This window comes from Lagenorhynchus albirostris, chromosome 2 (genome assembly GCF_949774975.1).
Source record: "Lagenorhynchus albirostris chromosome 2, mLagAlb1.1, whole genome shotgun sequence".
NCBI lineage: Eukaryota > Metazoa > Chordata > Mammalia > Artiodactyla > Delphinidae > Lagenorhynchus > Lagenorhynchus albirostris.
The window spans coordinates 173827153-173850692 of record NC_083096.1 but is presented as its reverse complement, the minus strand read 5'-3'; the positions used below and the strand labels follow the sequence as shown (position 1 = coordinate 173850692).

Here is a 23540-nt window from a genome sequence, read left to right as displayed (position 1 = left end):
ACTTTCCAGACTAAAATTTGGATTTGAATTTGAGATACTGGAAATCCCAGCTTTTAAATTGAGTGTATAAAGTGAAGAAGCAGAGAATTCCCTGGTGGTCCAGTGGTTAGGATTCTGTGCTTTCACTGCTGAGAGCCCAGGTTCTATCCCTGGTTGTTGAACTAAGATCCCGCAAGCGGCAAGGCGCACCCTCCCCCCACAGAAAAGTGAAGCAGCATACCAAGGTTCCCCCAATAAGCAAAACATGGAAACAAACAAAAATAGGATTTTTAACTTAAAATGAGCAGTTTGTATCAAAAAAGTTGAAGTGCATATGCTTTGAATCAGAAATTCCATTTCTAGGGATTAATCTAACAAGATAGCTGGGCAAATGAAAAAAGAAAAGATACAAGGATGCTTATTTGCAGTGTTTAAATAGATTAAGGAATATCCATATAAAAGAGTGGTTGGGAAAATTAAATGACTTAAATCACATAATGCATTTAGGACAGTGCCTGGTATTGTTATTATCATTGCTAAAGCAAATTAATACGACGTTAATACCAGGTCAATTGGCCACAGACATCTGATAGTACTGCTTTCTACATGGCACAAAGTTTATGAGAACAGAACTGAACTGGTGGACATATTTAATGACTACAATATGATTACAGTATTCCTGGCAGAGTAACTATTTAGCTCAAGAAAGTACAATAGAAATGAAATTGTAACTGAGGCTACATGATATGAAAAGGAGGTCTTCCCAAGTCCCAGAAGGGTAACTCAAATATACCGAACTATGATTTGGAAACAAAAACCAATGGTTAACATGATAAGACTAGTTAGGGTTTGCTCTTTCATGTGTACTATGTATTTCCTATAATATCTTTTGAAATAAATTACCAATACTTTACGAGGCAAGGCAAACCAATGTTTACCACTGCTGGGTGTAAAGAGATTACAAATGTAGTATAAGAATACATACCTCTTAAGGGGAAAAACTAGTCATAGAATCAAAAAGAGTGTTTGTAAAACATAACAACATGTAAAATCAAACCCAAGTAAAGACTATACTTTAGACCTGCATGCCCAACACAGTCACCATTTAGCCACATGTGCTAGTGACTACTGAATTGGAAAGTACAGATACACAACATTTCCAGCATTACAGAGACAGTACTACTTTAGACAAACGATTTTAACTTTATAAATTCTATGCCTATGTTCACAGGGTATGGGGAAGGTGGTAGGGACGGATGGGTGACCTGACTGACTTTTAAGAGAAATTACAATTACTGCTACTTGAAACTATTACTGGGACTTCCCTGGTGGTGCAGTGGTTAAGAATTTGCCTGCCAATGCAAGGGACACGGGTTTGAGCCCTGGTCCGGGAAGCTGCCACACGCCGCAGAGCAACTAAGCCCGTGTGCCACAACTACCGAGCCCATGTGCCACAACTACTGAAGCCCATGTGCCACAACTACTGAAGCCCGTGTGCCTAGAGCCCATGCTCTGCAACAAGAGAAGCCACTGCAATGAGAAACCCGTGCACCACAATGAAGAGTAGCCCACACTCGCTGCAACTAGAGAAAGCCTGCGTGCAGCAACGAAGACCCAACGCAGACAAAAATAAAATTAATTAATAAAAAATAAAGTTAAAAGACTTTTAAAAAGCCTATTACTACTGCTACTAATGATAATGACTAATATTTACTGAGCATTTATTATATGCTAAGCACATTTCTAAGTACTCTGCATGTATTAAGTAATTTAATCCTTCCAAAACTCTAGTTTTACCTCCATTTTATGTTTTGTTTGTTTTTGGCCATACCACACAACATGTGGGATCTTAGTTCCCAGACCAGGGATCAAACCCGTGCCCACTGCAGTGGAGGTGTGGAGTCTTAACCACTGGACCACCAAAGAAGTTCCTTTATTTTCATTTTACAGATGAGAATACCGAGGCATAATTTATACTCGTTCTCTAGATTGTTCTTCATGCACACAGATACATTCCTTCTGAGTAGTTACCACAGACAAGTCAGGCACCTCAAAAGGTCTGAGTGTTTCAAAGCTGAAAAAGTTCTTTCCTAAATCTTTTTAAGTTCCTTTGTATTAAAAAATTTTTTTTAATTGAAATATAGTTGATTTACAACCTAAATCTTTATTTTCTTTCTTTCTTTTTCTTTCTTTCTTTCTTCCTTCTTCCTCCCTCCTTCCCTCCCTCCATTCTTCCTTCCTTCCTTCCTTCCTCCCTCCCTCCCTCCCTCTCTCCCTCTCTCTCTCCCTCTCTCCCTTTCTCTCTCTCTCTGTCTCTCTCTTTCTCTCTTTCTGCGGGCCTCTCACTGTTGTGGCCTCTCCCGTTGTGGAGCACAGGCTCTGGACGTGCAGGTTCAGCAGCCATGGCTCACGGGCCCAGCCGCTCCGCAGCATGTGGGATCTTTCCGGACCAGGGCACGAACCCACGTCCCCTGCATCGGCAGGCGGACTCTCAACCACTGCGCCACCAGGGAAGCCCTACAACCTAAATCTTAATTAATTAAAGCCACAGACCTAGAACAGACAGAGAGATAAGTAAATTGAACCGAAGGCTATTCTTAGGATCTCTTTTCCACAAGGCTCTGGGTCACACTCTACCTCTAATATAGACAGGACCCTTTATTTGTTCTCCAGGCTCTCCAAAGAAAGTAAACTGGGACCAGTGACAATGATAAATCAATCCTTAAGGATTATCTTAAATAAGGGCTTCCTGAAATGACTTCTCAAATATCTTGACCTTTAAGAAAGCCAAAAAATTTCCCTCTACTCCTTATCCAAAGAAGTAGGAGAATCTTCTCATCCAAAATTTCCAAGGTCTGTTTTGTCACATATGGAACCTTTAATTTCAGCATCATACTATCTTGACAGCTATATAGAGTCATACTGAAAAGTTAAATTGTGCTTCTCCACCTCAATTTATAAGGAAAGTGGGGGGAAAATTACCCTACAGGAACAAATGAAGCAGGGGGGAGGGAGGGCACAGAATTCAACATACAACCTCTGTACAGTTGGTGCAGCAACAAGAGGTCAAAGCCACTGGTGTGTCAAATTTTCTGTGACCCAATCATACATGTAATGCTTACATTATTTGTTGCAAATTGGATACTTTAAAATTCCTGTTACTTGAAGAAATCAATATTGTAAAGCCTTTGCCAAGAGCCCCTAATTTTATCATTTTTAAAATTTACATATTTCCTATTTTGAATTTGTTTAAAGCAAAGGGTCTTCAATTCTCCTCCCAATTATCTTAATGCAAGGTCCACAAATGAATTAAATTTATGGTGAGATCAGAGACTGCAGAGGTCAATGAATTTTGGCAATTTCTGTATCTTAAAGAATAAACAGTCTATTTATCCGAGTTCTGGAAAGCAAACAATATCTTTACCAGAATTCTCAGAAAAACAAGAAAACTCATTTTCAAATTACATACCTTTATTTGCTGTTTTAAAGTTCCAAGAAAAGCAAGCTATGTAAAGAGTAGTATTTACAAACTTTATTAAAAAACAAACAAACAAACAAAATGACCATACGTTATTGGGCAAGGAAAGTAACTTTTATATGGACTATGCCTAGATAAAATATCAGCTCCTAAACTTTGAAGAACTACACCTATGTGCAAGCAATTCATTCCACACAGTAGCTAGAATGACATCACATGGTTGTTTAACACACCCACCTGTGACATTAGAGAGGGGATGAGTCACTGGAAATCTTGTACGGTATAGGGCAGTCTGACAACAGAAGACCTTCCACAGTTAAAAGGCCCATCATCATCATGGTGACGTATGATAAAATAAATACTCTTCCTTCAAGAAAACTTATAAATGGAGGTTTTCTACTCATTAGGACCTTTCTCGGCCTGCCTTCAAAATATGAGGTCACTGGGGCTCTAGACAGTCTAAATATCATTGTAACACAGAAGTGGGGTTAGAAAGGGTGTCACTCCCAAATCGGTTCTCATCAAGCACCACAGGACCAAATATGCCCACGTCAGACTTGGACAGACATGTTACTTAAGCTCGTTCCTCCCAGAGCTGATGGCTATCCTCACCGGCTTCTTTCCCCAAACACTAAAGGCTTCTAATCACACAGGAGATATGATCAATGGAGCAAGTTTCAAAACAAGGCACAAGCCAAAAAGGCATCTGTGGGAAACTGGATAATCTGATAGGCACCCTATACACAGAACTAACATTCCCTAAAATCACTAATTGGCTCACATGTTTCCCAAGATTCCTATGAAATCAGAAGAAATTTTCACATATGAAAGGCAGTGGTAGAATTACAAGGCATTCTCGTTTACTTTTGCAAAGACGATGGTAAAACAGTGAAGCGATGCCAAATTCTGGTTTGGTTTCTACGCCACTTTCCCACAACTGCGGTGTCTACTCACGTAGACCCTAGCACTAGAAGAGAAGCGCGATTGTTTGATACAAGATAAAACAAGCACCCATTCTAATTGGGGGTGCCTGTATTTTATGCATGACTAAAAAGCTACTTTTATTTCTCCATACTGTGAGCATTATTTATTAATATTATTGGTTTACTATTCAGATGTTATAGTTACCATTCCCCTCGAGCTGTAGTTCTCAAACTTCAGTTGTATCAGAAGTAGCTGAAGGACTTGTTACAACACAGATTGCTGCGACCTATTTCTGAGTTTCTTATTTAGTAGGTATGGGGTAGGGTCCATGAAGTTGCATTTCTAACAAGTTCCCAGGTGATGCTGATGTTTGGGGACTAGACTTTGAGAACCATGTTGCAGAGAGTTAAATAATCCTTGGGTGAAGCTGTTAGAAAATGCTCGAAGATGACATTAAAAGGGCATGTGGTCAGCCTTTTGACTTTTTCCCCAGTTTATATGATTTTCCTTAACACTGAATCTATCCAGACTTCTTTTATACATACACTCTGTTTATGACTATATGAACATGGGTCCAAAGTGGGTTTTCCCTGACAAGTGCTTTGATTAAAGGGGTGCTGAGGGGCTTCCCTGGTGGCGCAGTGGTTGAGAGTCCGCCTGCCAATGCAGGGGACGCGGGTTCGTGCCCAAGTCCGGGAAGATCCCACATGCCGTGGAGCCGCTGGGCCCGTGAGCCATGGCCACTGAGCCCGTGAGCCATGGCCACTGAGCCTGCACGTCCGGAGCCTGTGCTCCACAACGGAAGAGGCCACAACAGTGAGAGGCCCGCGTACCGCCAAAAAAAAAAAAAAAAAAAAAAAAGGGGGGTGCTGAAAGGAACTACTTTAACATTTTCAATACACAAATATTTCCTTGGTCATCTTCATCTACATGTTACTGAACTTACACTCTTCAAAATAAATAAATGGAAAAAAATTGTTCCACCTACTGCTTTCAGACAAGTCAATTTAAGACTTATTTACAGCAACATAAGTGACTTGCTAATAGTTCTCCATGACTCTGAAAATAGGAAGATCTAATACTACGAATTAGGTACTTATAAGAGGTAAAGTTTGAAAACAAGAAAACTATGAGCATGAAAAATTTTACCAAGGGAGACTCACTAGCATGCCAATTAATCCAGAAGAAAAGCACTGGACAAAAACATCTCCACTTCGCTCATGGAGGTGTGTGATTTGCTTTTTTAAAAAGGGGGTCTAAATTGCTTCTTAACTGGAAGTCAAAAACTTTTCCCTGGATGCTTTCAAATAATTACTATTTTGTAGTAATGATGCCAAAGGGGAGATTAAAGAATGAATAATGGGACTGAGGTTTCAGGGCATACTCTCCATCTCGTATTAACAACTCCTCACTCGCACTCACTTTCTCAGGGTAGGTCCAATGAAAGGCATTCACTTGCAGCTCCAAATGAGGTACTCTCGTCTATCCCACACAAAACTGGCCTTGAGGGCAAAATAAGACCAGATAGACCAGATTAACCAACAACCCTACCTCACAGTTTCTCTTCTGTGGGTACTCGTCTGTGGTAGTGAGGAGTCTGAGTTGGTGTGTGTGTGTGGCGGGGGGGGGAGGGAGTAGGGGGAGATGAATTTTGCTGATAGGACCCAAGCTGGGTCTTGGGAAGTGGACCAAGCCCTTGCTGTGACAGAGCTGTCATTATGGTAGTGTGTGAAGTGACTGACCTTGGTAGCACGAGTCACAGGTCAAGAGAAGGATAATTTGGAGAGGTATTTCCCAGAACACCACATTAGCAACTGAAATCAGAAAACCTAGAGGGCACAAGAAGATAGGCTGGCACTTATAACTTAGGAGGGAAGAGACCCTTTAAAGAAAAACTACTGGAGTTATAATTTAACTGCTTACATCTCTAAACTGGTTTGATTTTATAGGTAATACTTTGTAATCAGAACAAGAAAAGCATGTTTCATGGTTTTATGACTTGAGGAAGGGGGAGACAAAAGGAAAACTGAGAACACAATTCATGAGTATAAAGTCTGTCTTGGGCACTCTAAACACCTTGAAGACTAATAACTATTCAGAATGGTCTCCAAAGTATGCAGCCAGGACCACAGAGGTTCTATCTGGAACAGACATCAGTTTCTCTTCAGCTAATGAAAATGTTTCCAGTTGAACTTCAATGTGGCCAATAATAATTATGTTGAGTCTCCTCAAGTATTTACATGCCCAGGGAAGATATAAAACTATAATGCCTATTTTAAAGAACAAAGGTAGGAGATAAATATAAAGTTACTCTTTGGCAAAGTCACTACAGAACCCCTAAACTCCTGCTTTCCAAGACTTGATTCTAGCCAACTGTGCTCTTTAATTCTAAAATAGGGACTTAAGTTAGTCACCAAGGACATGGTACTGGATGCAAAAGAACTAAGTTCTTCTAGACATGGCTTTCTTCAGGACCAGCACATTCCTTCCCATGCTGGGCTAAAGACCTCCTAGGGGAGGGAGGGGTGAATGGAGAGGGACAACCTTCATCTAACCTCAATCTGAGCATTTAGGACAGTGCTGAAATTATCCATTTAGAATCTCCCAATAAGATTATATTATTATATTATCCTAAAGAACAGGAACTATTTCTCATGAAAATGTTTGCAGAACTGAACCCCTCCAAGGAAGCCAAACGGTTACGGATCCCTTGTGGGCTGGGATAAGACCTGGCTCCAGTTAATCACAACCTACCCTGGAGGTATCAGTGTGCCTTTCAGCAGGGGAAAGACCAAACACTTCTTTAGGTGTTCCCCTCACACTCCAATTTTTTTTTTCCTTTTCCTATTTTTTTCCTCAGTTGCAACATGGTCAGAAAGTTTCTGATTGATATCAAAACAACTCACTAATATTAGACAAAGCTTGTCTGGATCTCAGGCTTCATGGCACACATTTTCATTATTACAATTATACCCATATCTTTAAAAACATCACTCCCTGGGTCATTTACAGAACATCCAAAACAAGAGGAACTTTTTTAATAGGCATGAGAAACTTTTAGATCCTGTATAACTATATAGGCCATAGGCATGAACAAAAAGAAATTCCCGGTTGGCACTGTTTTCACTTCTAAACAAACCCACATGAAAGACCACTTGATAAATAAGGCAGCATTTATCAGTTAAAAACTAACAACATGAAAACCAGTAACAGTTCCTTGTTACCATTTTAAGTAGTCTTTTGATTCAATTTCTGGGGAAGGAGATGAGGTCCAGAGTCTGAGTTTAATCTGGTAATTTGTTAATTGCAGTTCTCAGGGTGGTGGGTAGGGGTGGGGTGCCCTTTTAAGTGGTTCTGTTTAGAAGTCAAAACAATGTTGCTAGTCATAAAGTTTCTGGCCTGGTAACAAAACAGGAAAATCCTAGTCAGGCAGGAGAGAGCTAAACTGAAATATGGTATAACCTTATTTATTCTCTTCCTTAGAGGACTAAAGTTCACCCAGATTTGTGCTATGTAAATTTCCCCACTCTTCTCTCCACCAGGAGAGAATGTGTACCCACCTTAGAAAAGCATGTATTCTGGAAAAATCCCAGGATCTGAACTTTATAAATAAACAGAAAGGATTCCTTCCTTTCCTAGGGGAACCCACTGGCTCTGCTCTCATTCACATCTCCCGAGACCACCACAGATCCAGGCTGTTCCAGGATTGCATAGGGCTAGAGGAGACAAGGAGAAATCACTAACTGATAAAGAAGATTAACCAGGAACGGGTCCATGAAGCAGGAAGGAGCTCACTCAACAAAGAATTTAAAGTAGTCACTTAACATCCTATGCTTTCCTCAAAGCGATTAACACTATGGTATCTGGGCCCTGGGTGCCTTCCTACTATGAAAACAAAAAAATTGGAGATGGAGATTCAAATATGTCAGAGTTATTTTTTAAAAAATCACATAATCTTAATAAAAACAACTAGTCTTGGGCTTCCCTGGTGGCGCAGCAGTTAAGAATCCGCCTGCCAGTGCAGGGGACACGGGTTCGTTTCCTGGTCCAAGAAGATCCCACATGCCACGGAGCAACTAAGCCCACGTGCCGCAACTTCTGAGCCTGCGCTCTAGAGCCCGTGAGCCTCAACTACTGAAGCCCACATGTCTAGAGCCTGTGCTCCACAACAAGAGAAGCCACCGAGATGAGAAGCCCGTGCACCACAACGAAGACCCAACTCAGCCAAAAATAAAGAAATTTCAAAACAAAATAAAACAACTAGTCTTAAAAATAAATTGTACCAAGGAATCCTGTGGCAGTCCAATGGTTAGGACTTGGCGCTTTCACTGCCAGGGCCGGGGTTCGATTCCTGGTTGGGGAACTAAGATCCCGCAAGCTAAACGGCGGGGCCAAAAAAAAAAAAAGGTAACAAATTGTGAACAGAGTCCTATTTCATTAGTTTACTACTTTTCTCCTCATAAGTCATATTTCTTTTAAAAACCTATCCATCCATATAAGTCCTGGCTCTATATACATTTTATAACTTATTTAAACACCTCCATCTACTTTCTTGCACCACCAGTTATTTTCCTCTTAGTTCTTTATATTTTCTTCGTATTGATTTGTTTATTGTCTTATAGATCTTGCTGCTTGTTCACATCTATATCTGCAGTACTTAGAACAGCACTGGGCATAAATACTCAATAAATAAAGGCATTGAAATGAACAAACAAAGGAATGAATGCACTTTTCAAGCTTTGGGAACTCGAGGATAACTTATGACCACTCTCTACACTCCTCAGCTAGGACTTCAGTATATATATAAAGGTGTATTGTATATAAATCTGAACAAAAACTATGAAATGTAGGTATTACCATGTCTACCTTATAGGTGAGGCAAATGAAATGTTAAACAACCTGTCTAAGGTCATCCAGTTACTAAGCAACCTTAGCCTGAAGAGATCAGATGCAAACCTGTGTTTGCTCGGCACAAAAACCATGCTCTTAATGGTACTACCACCAACTAGCCTTCTTCCTCCCATCACTTTAGGTTATGAGGCCCTAATAATGAGTGTACCTTTAATTACTAGCTGAGTGGTCTTTTCTCTTCAAACCTCTAAAATACTTAGTTATATCAACATATCCTCCTACTTAGAGCAAGACTAAGTGAGGAGAGAACTCTCTGGGTACTTAGTGTGTCTAGAATATTCTTTTATTTATTTATTTATTTTTGTCTGCGTTGGGTCTTCGTTGCTGCACGCGGGCTTTCTCTAGTTGAGGCGGGCGGGGGCTACTCTTCATTGTGGTGCACAGGCTTCTCATTGCAGTGGCTTCTCTTGTTGCACAGCACGGGCTCTAGGCGTGTGGGCTTCAGTAGTTGTGGTGCACGGGCTCAGTAGTTGTGGCTCGTGAGCTCTAGAGCTCAGGCTCAGTAGTTGTGGCGCTCAGGCTTAGTTGCTCCGTGGCATGTGGGATCCTCCTGGACCAGGGCTCAAACCCGTGTCCCCTGCATTGGCAAGCGGGTTCTTAACCACTGCGCCACCAGGGAAGCCCCCTAGAATATTCTTTAAAGTTGACAAGTTGGTCTTAAGTAAGAAATGAGTGCATATGTCCACAAGCAAATTTATGTAAGAATGTTATCTGCAGCTATATTCAAAGTGGAAATAACCCAAGTATCCATCAACAGGAGAATGGGTTCAAAAAAAAGTGGTATATTCATGTTATGGAATACTGACAGCAATGAAAAGGAATAAACCAATGATAGATGCAACCACATGGATGAATCTTAAAAAAAAAACCAAGATGAATCTCAAAAAAATCTCTTGGAAGTCAGAATAGTGGTTACCTCTGTGGGGAGTGGTACTGACAGGAAAGGGGCACAGGGAGCTTTCTGAAGTTATAGCAGTATTTTGTATCTTGATCTAGGTGATCATCACATGGCTGCATACATATGTAAAAAAGTCTTTGAGTTATACACTTAAGATTTGTTCATTTCCCTATATGTAAACTGTCTTAATAAATTTATTGTTAAGAAAGAAAAAATGGCTAATGCCAAAGCTAATGTTAAAGCATGCTACACTGTTGTCACATGGCATCACCCACTACTTTCACCAGTAAACAGAAATACCAGCAATCCATTGTCAGAATTAAAATTCATTATGTGAGGTTTTTAAGAACACATTCCTCATTTAATATCTAACCACTCTATAACTCATATATACATATAAATCAAATAGCAACAAACATTTTAAGACTGGGCAATGGGATTTCACAAAGCTTACTAAAATGGGAAGAGAAAGCAAGAAAGGAACACAGTGCAAAAGCCAACAAACCACATATAAAATCCACAGCCCACAGTCACTTTCAAGAGAACTACAGAAAAGAGAAAATAATCAGGGTACTACTTGTTTGATAAGTAGTCAATTAAAGTATAGTTCAAGAGTTCATCTCCCAAAGAAGAGATGAGAGGTAGCTTCTGAGCTTTGAAAGGATAAAGTAGTTTCCCAGAATTCAGGCTGATATTTTTAAGTTAGTAAATGACCAAACACAACTCTCACCCACCTGGGAAGAGCACCCTGTAGATTCTTTACAAAATCTCCTCAAGGTTAAGAGAGTTGGAAAACTTGAGAAACTGGCCTGATCCTGGATTGTAAACAGCCAAACAATGTGCACTGGGCACGAGGTGGTACACTGTAGTGCTGAGTGTACTAGAAACCAACAGGGTCATTCATGGGGAAGGAGAAGTCAGAAATAACACAAGGACAATACCTTTTGTGTTCCCCCATACAGGACTAGCTTTCTAAAACTTCATTCAGGACACAACATTAATAAATCATACAAAATGAAGTTTATTGTGGTCATAAAACATGAAGTGCTCTTGCCCGGGGTAGGGTGTGGGGTAGGGAATTATGTGTATACCTGACAATAAACAGAAACACTAGATGGTCTGAGAGTTTTACTGCACAAGGAATCCAAGAGCAACCAAAAATCGTTTGTCAAGATAGTAGGCAGACATGAACACAGGTGTAGATATGAAAGCTCAGAATTCTAAAGAAAGTCACTGCTTATATTCTCAATGACACTCTGAACTTCTATCTAAAATAAGAAAAAAGATTAGAAGGTTTTAAGAAAGGACAGGAAAGGCTCATGAGTTGTACCAAATGAATAAAGTTAAAGGATATAGAATTTCCAGCACGGAAGAGATAAACTAAGGACAGATTTTAATACATTTTGGTAATCAATACATCTGGTAATCAAGAAAAGATCTGTAGGTAAGAACAAATTGGTACTTCTCCTTCATGAAGAAAATATTAAAACAATGGGATCAATGATTTGTTTTTATGACAGAAGAGAAGCTTGAAGTGTATTTGAAAGGCATGCAACAGTGTCCTCTTGCTACACAGTCTAATATGTACCAGTTGACAAGCATCCATTTCTCCCCCTTCTCCATAGACAGGTATTCTCAGAACACATTTACATATAATGGTGATTTTTTAAAAAAAATGTATAAAGTATTTAGATGCAAAGCAACGTTAAAAAGCAGAATCTAATGCCTATAAGTATACTAATACATTTTATTCTAAAAAATTCCACATCCAGCTATTTCAATGTCAGCATTGACATTTGGGACCTAAGGCAAGGGAAGGACTGGGTGATCTTCTCCTGAACACATTTTTCTGTCAGCTGTTTTGGTTATATCTGGTGCCAGGTATCAGTCCCAGACTTCCTTCTTTCCAGGTGATATTACCACAGGCTCAGGAAAGGGCAGTAGAAAACCTCAGAGTAAGCATTTCCACTAGACACAGAACAGAAAGCTTCATCAATGGATCCAAGAACCCTATGAGTATCATTTTTAAGGTATCATTTACACAGAAGAGAAACAGTGACACTCTGGGCAGTTATTTCTGGATAGTTCCAGCACTTCTCAGCTTCTGAGGATACTCTGGCCTTCCTATAAACATCTGATATGACCAATACTCTTTCTTTTTCCTGCCCCTGACTCCAAAAGTAGACTTTCTGCAGGATTACTCAGTGATTTTGTAAGATGTGATTTTTCTCTTGGGGAATGGTCCTAAGGAAACAGAATTATTTCCAACAGAGCTTCTGACTCTGGATAGCTGGAAGGATCTTGATTGGGTTAAGTCATAATAAAAGAGAGATTCTGTCTTCAGCATCCTCCTGCTTCCCACCAAAAAATTTAAAAAGGCAAATCATGTTGATATTTTAAAATTCTCTAAGCTGCGAAAAGGTTTCTTTGCTGACATACCCTCTGCTCATCATTCTTTCCTGACTCTGATGATAGACATAATGGCCAGACAGCTTAGTTATTCCCCCTCAAATTGAGTATCAAGGACCAAGGGCAACTATAAATAAAGAAAAGAGAATCACAGGAAAATAAACAAACTTTAAAAAAGAATTTTAAAAGGAGGGGGAAAAAAAGAATAATTATTATAGTGGAGAAATCTAATAAACACTATCTCAGCCAGATGATAAGGCTGACATCAACAGTGATAAATCATAGTGACAGCATTTACCCTTGATGGGATGGGATGAAAAGGGCACTATACCACTATGGTCTTCTTCCCCCAAATCCATAACTCTAGTCTAACCATAAGAAAAACATCAGACAAACCACAACTGAATGATAGTCCACAAAATACCCCTAAAACTGTCAAGATCAACAAACGAGGAAGTCTGGGAAACTATCATAGCCAAGAGGAACCTAAGGAGACTTGAAGACTAAATGTAATGTGTCCTGGATGAGATCTTGGAACAGAAAAAGGACATCAGAATAAAAAAATAAGGAAATGTGAATAAAGTATGGACTTCAGTTAATAATAATGTATCAATATTGGTTCATTAATTGTCATAAATGTACCATTATGACTAGATGTTAACAACACGGAAAACTGGTTGTGGGAACTCTGTTCTATTCTAAAATTTAAAAGTCCATTTAAAAAGTAAAATTGATAATGTGAAACTAGCAAACTATAGAATAAAATAAAACTACTCACAGCATGTCATAGTAGAAAAAAACACAGACTCTAGAGACAAAATCTTGCGTTTCAATCACTGCTCCGTCACTTATTGGCTGTGTGATCTTAGGTAAATTATTAGGTGATTCTCTGAGCTTCAGTTTCCTCACCTGCAAAATGGGGATAACAGTAGTGCCAACCTAGTTGGGCTGGTTTGAAAGTTAGGTAGTATGTATGAAGAGTCTGGGGCAACCAACACCCAAAACCTTTCTCCATAACCATTTCCTCAGAAAGTAGGCTATTCCTAACTAGGGTAACAGGTAGCTAGTTCTACAAAGAAGCAGCTAAGAGAGCACAGAGCGGCCATTCTTAACAACAGTTAGGGAGTACAGTTTGGCACACACCCACCTAATAGACTGTGACAACAAAGTGAGGTCACAGTTTGCACAGTAAGAAAGCAAGAAGATTTCGCAGCGATCCAGGGTTTCCAAATTTAGCTAGGTTTAGAATCAACTGGGACATTTTCTTTTTTAAAATGCAGATCTGCCATTCTATCCCCAATCCCTTGAGAACAGGCGAGTGACTGTTATGAGGCTGAGGAATCTATATTTTTAGTAAGTTTCCCAGGTGATTTGCTGTGTAGTTTTAGGAACAGTGGTCTTGTCTTGTCCTCTTTATACAGTGAAGGAAATCGAGGCCCAGAAAATGCAGACGTGATTAACTTCAAAAGCAAGTAGCTCAGAAGGAGCAAGGCCAAGATTAGAACAGGCATCTGGTACGTGTGTCTCAGACCTTGATATGTTTTTCTAAAACAAAGGGCCTGAACCACAACCCATCATTTGGAACTCCACGTGTGACTAAAAGGGAAGAAACTAGAAAGGGGGGAAAAAAAATCCTTGGGAAAGAAGATTCTATGGGGAGAATGTGGTAGGAAAATCACCTGTGCTCCAGGACTAGAGCTGACAGGCTAAGCTTGAAATCTTTACCTGACATTTACAGGCCCTCCCAAAATTTACAGACTCTCATAACTATGGAGAGTTTTAAAACTGAAATGTGTTTCCCTTTTGTAAATGGGTGTGAGCTAATGTTTAATAAGTTTTAAAAATCACAACAACAGTCCAATATTAAACGTAAAAATTTCTACTTGAAAATTTCTACCTTGATTTAAAGTAACCAAAAAAGGCTGTGACTTACGACATTATATATTAAACAGATGCCAAAATTAGCTTCGGTTTGAATAAAGGGTATTTTAGAAAGAGTGGTTCAAACATTAGTCTTTTGAAGTACCTGTCCTAAGAACTGCTCATTTGCTTTGGGAATTGAACACAGGCTGAGTCAAACAAAACTAAGAGTGAAGGTGTTACCTTAGTACAATACAGGAAGTCGAAACATTCAACTTCCTAGAACGGCCTGGCAAAGACTACAATGAATATAATTGTACATTCATAATCACCAGCCCAGATTTCCAAGGGCTTCTGTTCTGTTCCATTCTTAATTATTTTATCTGAGTGATGAAGCAATCAGTAGAGAACTTCCACCAGTTCCCACATCTACCCATCCACCAGCATCCGTAATCTGATATTCCTTCTTGTTCCTTTGGATAAAGGGTCAGTGTTCCTATCCACAGTCAAGCCCTCCACCTGTATAGTAGATTCTGCCTTTGTCACTATGTGAAGACACTGTCCTAGCAATTAATTCTTCCTCTTTATCCAAATCAATTCCTCCCTCTAGAAAATCATTCCCATCAGCAAATAAACATGTTATATCTGCCATCTTAAAAAAAAAAAAACAACTCTCAATTCTACATTCACCTCTACTTAGCACCTCACTTCCCTGCTCTCCTTTATAGTAACACTCTTTTAAAAAAATTAATGTATTGTTCATACTTACTATCTTTAACTCCTCTCTTCCCATTCTCTTAAAACCATTCCAAGTAGGCTTCATCCTTACCTCTCATTGAAAATACTCTTTATTAAATTCAAAGTCAGTTCTCAGTCATATGACTTGACCTCTTAGCTGCATACGACATGGTTGACTATTTCCTCCTCTTCTGGAAACACGTGCAAGTATGGTAGCTTCCAAGATGCCACATTCCCCTGGTTTCCTCATACCACCGCCCCCACCCCACCCAACCTTGCTCTTTTTCTAATGTTTTGCCGTTTCCCTCTCCTCCCTGATTTCCAGATGGTGGAGTCTCCCAGACTTAGCCTCTCTGTCTTCACTCACTCCCTTGGTAATCTCATCCAGTGTCACGGCTTTAAATCCATCTACGTGACTCCCATTTGGCTATCTACACAAAAATCTCTAGCCTGCATTTCTCCCCTGAACTCCAGGCACATACCTTTTTCTACCTGGATGTCCTAATGTGCATTTCAAACTTAACATGCTTCAAACGGAATCTCTCATCTCTCCTGCACTTTGCCAACCCTGGCCACCCACAGTCTTACTCATCTCAGTGAATGGCAACTCTATTCCTTCAAGTGCCTAGGCTAAAAATCCTTACAGCCATCCTTGACTCCTCTCTTTCACATTCCATATCCAAACTGTGGGCTCTATCCAATGCATCCAATTTTTATCTTTCTGCTAACACCCTAGTCCAAATCACCATCATTTCTTGCCTAGACTATTGCTACCATTTCTTAACTGATCTCCTCGCTTCTACACTTGCCACCTGACAGTCTTCTCAGCAACCTCAATCATCAGCCATTTCACTCAAAGAATATGACAAAGTCCACGAAGTCCTTATAACAGCCAGAAAGCCTTATATGTAGGACACCCTCTCCCCCATTATTTGTCCAGCCTCTCCTAGCACAGTCTCCTCTGTTCACTCTGCTCCAGCCACACAGGATTCGCATTACCCCTTGACTGTCCCAAGCACACTCTCACCTCTGAACCCTTGCACTGATTATTCTTTGGAATGTTGTTTCCTTAGATATCCACATGGTTCACTTCTTGTACCCATCAAGTCTTTGTTCTAATGTCACCTTCTCCATGAGGTCTACCGTGATCCCTCTAGTTATAATCTCCCCTATTCCTCATCCCCTTTAGTATGCTATAGTTTTGCTTCAATAGCATTAATCATCTTCTAATATATTATATTAGGTACTTGTCATTTTATTTTTAAAATCTATTTATTTTTATTTATTTTTGGCTGCGTTGGGTCTTGGTTGCTACACGTGGGCTTTCTGTAGTTTCGGCAAGCAGGGGCTACTCTTCTTTGTGGTGCGAGGGCTTCTCATTGCAGTGGCTTCTCTTGTTGCAGAGCACGGGCTCTAGGCGCACGGGCTCCAGTAGTTGTGGCGCACGGGCTTAGTTGTTCTGTGACATGTGGGATCCTCCTGGACCAGGGCACGAACCCGTGTCCCCTGCGTTGGCAAGCGGATTCTTAACCACTGCGCCACCAGGGAAGCCCTGTACCTGTCATTTTAAATATGTCTTCCCTCACTTGAATTTAATCTCCGGTAGGATTTTTTGTCTGTTTTATTCAGTCATGTATCCCCAGCATCTAAAACAATACCAGGCACAGAGTAGGCAATCCATAAATATTTGCTGAATGAACAAATGAAGGATAAAAGAAGAATTAACTAAGCAAAAGGACTGTACTGCCATTTAAGGAAAGTCAAGCCCTCTATTTTAAATGCCAAACTCCTCATAACAACTAATTACTTGATACCACCACTTAAATGTTTAAAGAGGTAAAAAAAAAAAAAAAAAACCTCTTCCAAATGTTTCTTCTCCATTTCAGCAAATGGCCCCACTACCTACCTAAGTGAACAAACCTGAAACATAAGTTAGCCTTGATTGACCCTCTCACCCCCCCATATCCAATCCATCAAGAAGTCCCATCATTTTTAACACAAAAATTCAGCTCAAATTCATTCACTTCTCTTTATCTCCACTGTTAGGACTCTAGTCCAAGCCATCACATTCTCTCACCTGTACTATTCTGATAGCCTCCTACCTGTTCTCTCTGCTTTATTTTCTTGCCTTCTTTAACCCATTTCCTAAATAGCAGCAAAAGTGTTCCTAAAAATGTAAACAGGATCATAATATTCCTTTGCTTAAAATCTCAAAATCTCACAGACTATGGTCTGTGAATGATTTGGCTTCCATCTATACCTCAACTCCATCTGTGCCACTCTACCCCTTGCTCATTATGCTACATCCACAAAGCTCTGTTTTCAGTTCCTCCAATATGTCCTCTTCTTTGTATATGCCGTTATCACTTCCTTCCCTGCTGCATCTTTCATATCTCAGCAAAAAAGGTCGTCTTCTGTTTCAAGTAGATCTCCCCCTCTTATTCTGTATCTCATTCCTTATTTCCTTCATAACTGTTTTTTTTTCTTCCCCATTACAGTATAAGCTCCATGAGGGTAGGGATCACCTACCCTCATGTAAAAGGGAGGAGGCGGTAACTCACGTAACTCCGAAATGTCGGAGAAGTACTGTAGGTCTCTCTCAACTGTAAGAGCTGTCATTCCAGCACTCATCACCACCATGCTCCCTCCAAATGCTCCCTCCTTCTATCATTTCAAAAGGAATGCAAGACAAGGTTTCACTGGCAAATCACATTAATTCCAACTGCTATGGACTGAATTCTGTCCTCCCAAAATTCATATGTTGAAGTCCTAATCTCAGTGTGATGGCATATGGAGAACAGGAGCTTTGGGAGATAATTAGGTTTAGATACTCTTATAAAAAGAGGAAGAGATTCCAGAACTCACTCTTTGCCATGTAAGGACACAGCAAGCTCACTAGCTCTCTGAAAGCCAGGAATAGAGCCTTCACCAGCACCCTGATCTCAGACTCCTAGCCCCCAGAATTGTGAGAAATAAGTTTCTGTTGTTAAATCCCCCCAGACTTTGGTATTTTGTTATGGCAGCCTGTGCTAAGACACCAACCAAAATGAGATGCTCCAGTCTCATCTGTAATAAAACCAAATACACATGTAAAAAGATACCTGATACAGTAGCATTCTTTATCAAGATTCTGCTCTTAACCCAAACTGTTCCACTGTTTTTTGATGCTCTTTTCCAAAGAGCTACACTTTTGAAGACTGAGCACTGTTAAAACTATCACCCTAGGCTTCCCTGGTGGCGCAGTGATTGAGAGTCCTCCTGCCGATGCAGGGGACACGGGTTCGTGCCCCGGTCCGGGAAGATCCCACATGCCATGGAGCGGCTGGGCCTGTGAGCCACGGCCGCTGAGCCTGCACGTCCGGAGCCTGTGCTCCGCAACAGGAGAGGCCACAACAGTGAGAGGCCCGTGTACCACAAAACAACAAAAAAACAAAAAACAAAAAAAAACTATCACCCTAGATACCCATCACTTGCAACTACTCAAATGCTAGAAGACGTCACATCTGGTACCAAAGGGTGGGGGTAGCACCCTTCCCTCAGCTACCATGTAACTTAGCCACCACCATGCACTGAAAACGGGTGAGTCAGGTACACCAAGACATACCAACAACTGTGTTTCATTCAGAAAGACTCACTGATGTTTCAGTTAGGAAGTAATTTTGGTTGCTACTCATGACAGCGTATACAAACATTTCCCGAGGCAATCTTCCCATGGGATTTCTGCCTAAATGAGAATCTCATAAAAGGGAACAGTCTAACATTGTTTTTTTTTTTAATGGCGATTTTTTTCTTTATTGAGAAACTTAAGACTTGGGTAACATTGTATTTTTTAAAAATTCAGATCCCTGGGACTTCCCTGGTGGTGCAGTGGTTAAGAAGCCATCTTGCGGTGCAGGAGACGCTGTTTCGATCCCTGGTGGGGGAACTAAGATCCCACATGCCGCAGGCCTACTAAGCCCGTGCCGCAACTAGAGAGACCGTGCACTCACTCTGGAGCCTGTGCAACCACAACTAGAGAGAAGTCTGCGCGCCACAACTATAGAGAAGCCTGTGCACCACAACGAAGATACTGCACCGCAATGAAAAGATCCCACGTGCTGCAACTAAGACCCGACCCAGCTAAAAAATAAATTAATAATAATAATAAAAAAAATTCAGATCCATTGTAGAATCTGAATTACAAAGTCAGTTATTTCTCTGATACTTCTACCTTGGGGATTTCAAAGCATTGCCTTTAAACTTAGTATTTAACAACAACAACAACAAAACATCCCATGTCTATCTTATAGGGAGAAATAAGGAAAAATAAGCAAAGTAGATGCCAACAGGCCATGAAGGTCCAGAGCTCCATGTCTACAAGAAAGAGCAACACCCATGCCAAAGGCATAAAGCTTAGTTACGAAACAGAGAAAGGCAGTATTTGTATTTTGCGAGTGGAACATCAAAGCTACTCTGAAATGGGGCCTGGACAACAAGTACAATGGCAGTAGGATGTTTAAGCCAATAAGACCCTCTGCATTTTAGAATCTGTGATTCTAGATTTTAATTAATATTGCATTAAGTACAATAAAGGACAAAGTGCTAGAAAAGGAAATGCTCCGAAGTACAAAATTCTGAAGGTTCTAAAATAATACTAATCTTCAAAAAATTTTAATGATTAACATCTCTTTATCTTTCCAATAATTTGAAAGAATTTCATCTGTACAAAACCCAGCCCCACTTGTGACTATCCACTGTCAGTATGCTCCTCCCTCCTATATTTGCCTACTGCAGAGGAAAGAAACAGAACTTACAGCTTTGGGGAAGCAAAATGTAGCTTCTTCTCATGAAATGATTTTAAGCCCCTGGCCTAGACATTCACAGCAGTCATTACAGAAATAAACGAAACATAAACCAGCTTTCCCGACCCATTTAAAAACAGAATCTTCTGCTCCTCCTCCATATTTCTCCCAGAAAGATATGGTAACTTGTTCATAGTTACATGGAGAATTGGTGATTTTGCCAGGAAATGAAACTCATGTCTCCTCACTCTTAGTCCAGTGACCTTTCTAATACACCATGTTGTCTTCCATTTAGTAATCAAAGTAAATCAAGACCTAAATAAGTATGGAATCTGCCCAAGGGATACCCAAGTCTCCTTAGTCCTAGAGTGATTTCCAACCTTGAAAAGCCAATGAAGAATGTTTGGGAAGAGCTTGCCAACAAATCTAGCAGAATACTTTATACTCAGTGGACTCTATTTCTCCATCACACCAGCCCCTCCAATCTCATAACTCTGCCTTTTCAAACTGTCCCGCCTCATGAGTGCAAAAACAATTTGTGTGTGTGTGTGTGTGTGTGTGTGTGTGTGTGTGTGTGTGTGTGTGTGTGTTTCTTCCCCAAGAAAGATTAGGTCAAAAGAGAAAATAATCTAGTTTCTTTCTGCCAGAATTGTGGCATAGTGGGACTGTGCGGGAATGTACCTACTGTGGAATCTTCCCACACTCCTGAGTTGTTAAAAGTAACCAGCAGAGGCATGTTCCATACACTCCCCAAATACCTGAGCTGGCAACAACAAGATATTCAGACATCTTAGCCCTGGGACAATAGCTTCTGTCAGTCAACTACAGTTCTCACGACTGTGCTTCTTCTGCTCTTACTTCAACTTCATACCAAAGAACATATCACATCTGTACAAGTACTTCAGAAAACCACACAAATGAATTCACACAGTAGTATAGCAATTTTGGCAGGGTACCAATACTAATGATAAAGTATAATTAAAAAAAAATTCAAAGACCTTACACAAGCATATTACTCTTAGCATTTACAAGCAGATTTGACAAAGGATCTGGGGCCCCAATAATCTGTTCTTGAGACCAACACCTAAAGGATCAGGTAGAGTTTCCACACAAAGGGGGTTAGCTGATAAGGAAGCAAAGATCAGCATTTTCTCTTACCTGAAGCCAAAGGTCGGATCCACTCTTTGCTATTTAGGTCAAGTCTCCAGAGGTCATTGAAGGCAGCATTGCAGCTGCTTTGGGTACAGCCTCCAAACACATACATAGACTGATTAGCATCATAATAGCACGCACCTAGAAAGAAAACAATAAATGAATAACTGATGTCTAATTCTGAAGCCACTCTAAACCTTAACTATAGCCCATATCTTTCAAAGATCAATTACTTCACACATTCTGCAGTTGTTCCCAGGTATCAACCTTTCTATAACCAGCCTCCCGTCTTCAGGTTGATCAATATCACATTAACCTTTAAAATAAGGACCAGAGAAAAGCTATGGAAATGTTATGTTATTTCTGAGCACACTAAGCAAACTGACAATGATATCATTAAATAAGACAATATAATTCTAGCAAGAGAACACAAGAATTCAGACTAAGGGTGTTCAATGAGTGAAATTTCAGCACAGCTGCATAATTAATCTAAATCTGCATTATTATCATCTAGGGCTAGGAGAAGATAGTCAGCGCTAACAGAAGTACTCTGTCCTCCCATTCCTCTCCACCTGTCCTCCTCTTATTGCTTTTGCTTTCAAATGAAACATGAGGCACAAAACAATAACAAGACTTTATATGGAAGAGAATGACAGAAAACAATTTTAAGAACCTGCTGTATGTATAAATAAATAAATAAAATTTAAAATTTCAAAAGAAAAGAAAACAATTTTAATCAATGCCATAAAGTAACCACACATACAGAACCAATGTAGCTCAGCGATCTCAGAGGTAGTATGGTCCCCAAACAACTGAGAGAAAAAACATGAAAGTCATTAAGCTCCTAGGTGTGTATCCAAAAGCCACCAAGGCCGACTGGTTGGGGCTGAATAGAAAACCAATGCAGTAGGTAACAGTTAAAAAGCACCAAGGTCTCCAAGAAAAGCCTTTTTAATTAGGTGACTATATACACCTCACCAATGGGCACTATTCTGAAGAAAAGAGTCAATGACTGTGAGAGGGGCTGTTCCCGTAAAACCAGAAAGACCAGAGCCAGAGTCTAGACAAGAAACATGAAAGCTAAGCGCTGCCACCTTGCTTCTCATTGGAAAGTTCATTTAGCCTCTGTCCTTTGGAAAAGATGACCATGCGCTCCTTCCAGTCCTGCATTTACCATCTTGTATTTCAGGAAAAGGGCTGAGCAAAACTTCATTCATTTCATGCATACCACTGGGAAAAACAGACCTCTCAATGTGAAACTAGGCTAAAACAGTTAAGCGTCACATAAAAGAAAGGGTAAAGGGAAAAGAAATTCAGAGATTCAACCCACTAGTGCATGGCTTCAGTGATCATCCAGTTTGCCTGTAGGTCTTGTTCAGTTTAGCACACCACCGTTTCTAAGATCTCTTCTGAACTCTGGCACCACTTATTCAAGTTCAGAAAAAGGGAAACACCACCGCTATAATTACCTCTGTGATATATACTAGCTCTGGGAATAACCCTCCTTTTTTATTTTTTCTTAACTCAGCCCACTTGATATGCCTTTAAGGACTCTACACTAAGAAAGCCAAGTCCAAAAAGTGGATGAGTTAAGAGATAATAAAAGCAATGTGTTCAGTCACACCCAGTAATCTCAGCCAGTGGAAGGAGTAAATCCAAAACATCTGGGACTTTACTGGGAGCACAGTGGTTAAGAATCTGCCTGCCAATGCAGGGGACACGGTTTGATCCCTGGTCCAGGAAGTTCGCACATGCGGCAGAGCAACTAAGCCCGTGCGCCACAACTACTGAGCCTAAGTTCTAGAACCTCTGAGCCACAACTACTGAAACTGTGTGCCTAGAGCCCGTGCTCTGCAACAAGAGAAGCCACCGTAATGAGAAGCCTGCACACCGCAATGAAGAGTAGTCACTGCTCGCCACAACTAGAGAAAGCCGGCGCACAGCAACAAAGACCCAAAGCAGCCAAAAATAAATAAATAAATAAAATTTAAAAAAAAAATCTGACCTCTGATGCTGTGCGGTAACAGAGCTACAGACTTTTCAAATTAACAAAGAAATTAAAGAAACTAGAGATGTGAAGAAATGAAATACCATTTAATCATCAACAGGCTCACATCTGCAAAATACTTAATTACTCCCAGAACTCAAACATGCTACAATGGTATATGAAGGTTTAAATGATCTTACACTTTCCACTGACCTTCTTCCTTTTTTTTTTTTTGGCTGTGCCCTGAGGCTTGCGGGATCTTAGTTCCCTGACCAGGGATTGAACTCGGGCCCCCACAGTGAAAGCACCGAGTCCTAACTACTGGACAGCCAGGTAATTCCCCCATCCCCTTTTTTATTCCTACTGACTTTCTCTGCCTTTGAAAATAACTTCTAATCCATATCTAAATCAGTTTTTTAATTA

The 23540-nt window shown here is 40.3% G+C and overlaps 1 protein-coding gene across 3 annotated transcripts in view; it reads right to left on the bottom strand.

The window, feature by feature from the left end:
- FBXO42 (F-box protein 42) overlaps window positions 1-23540 on the bottom strand; it is a 97327-nt gene that overhangs the window by 11873 nt on the left and 61914 nt on the right. For all 3 annotated transcript variants that reach the window (XM_060141305.1, XM_060141308.1, XM_060141307.1), the window contains exon 4: window positions 21137-21271. In XM_060141305.1, the coding sequence (XP_059997288.1) occupies window positions 21137-21271 (135 nt within the window). The remainder of the gene's footprint in view (window positions 1-21136; window positions 21272-23540) is intronic.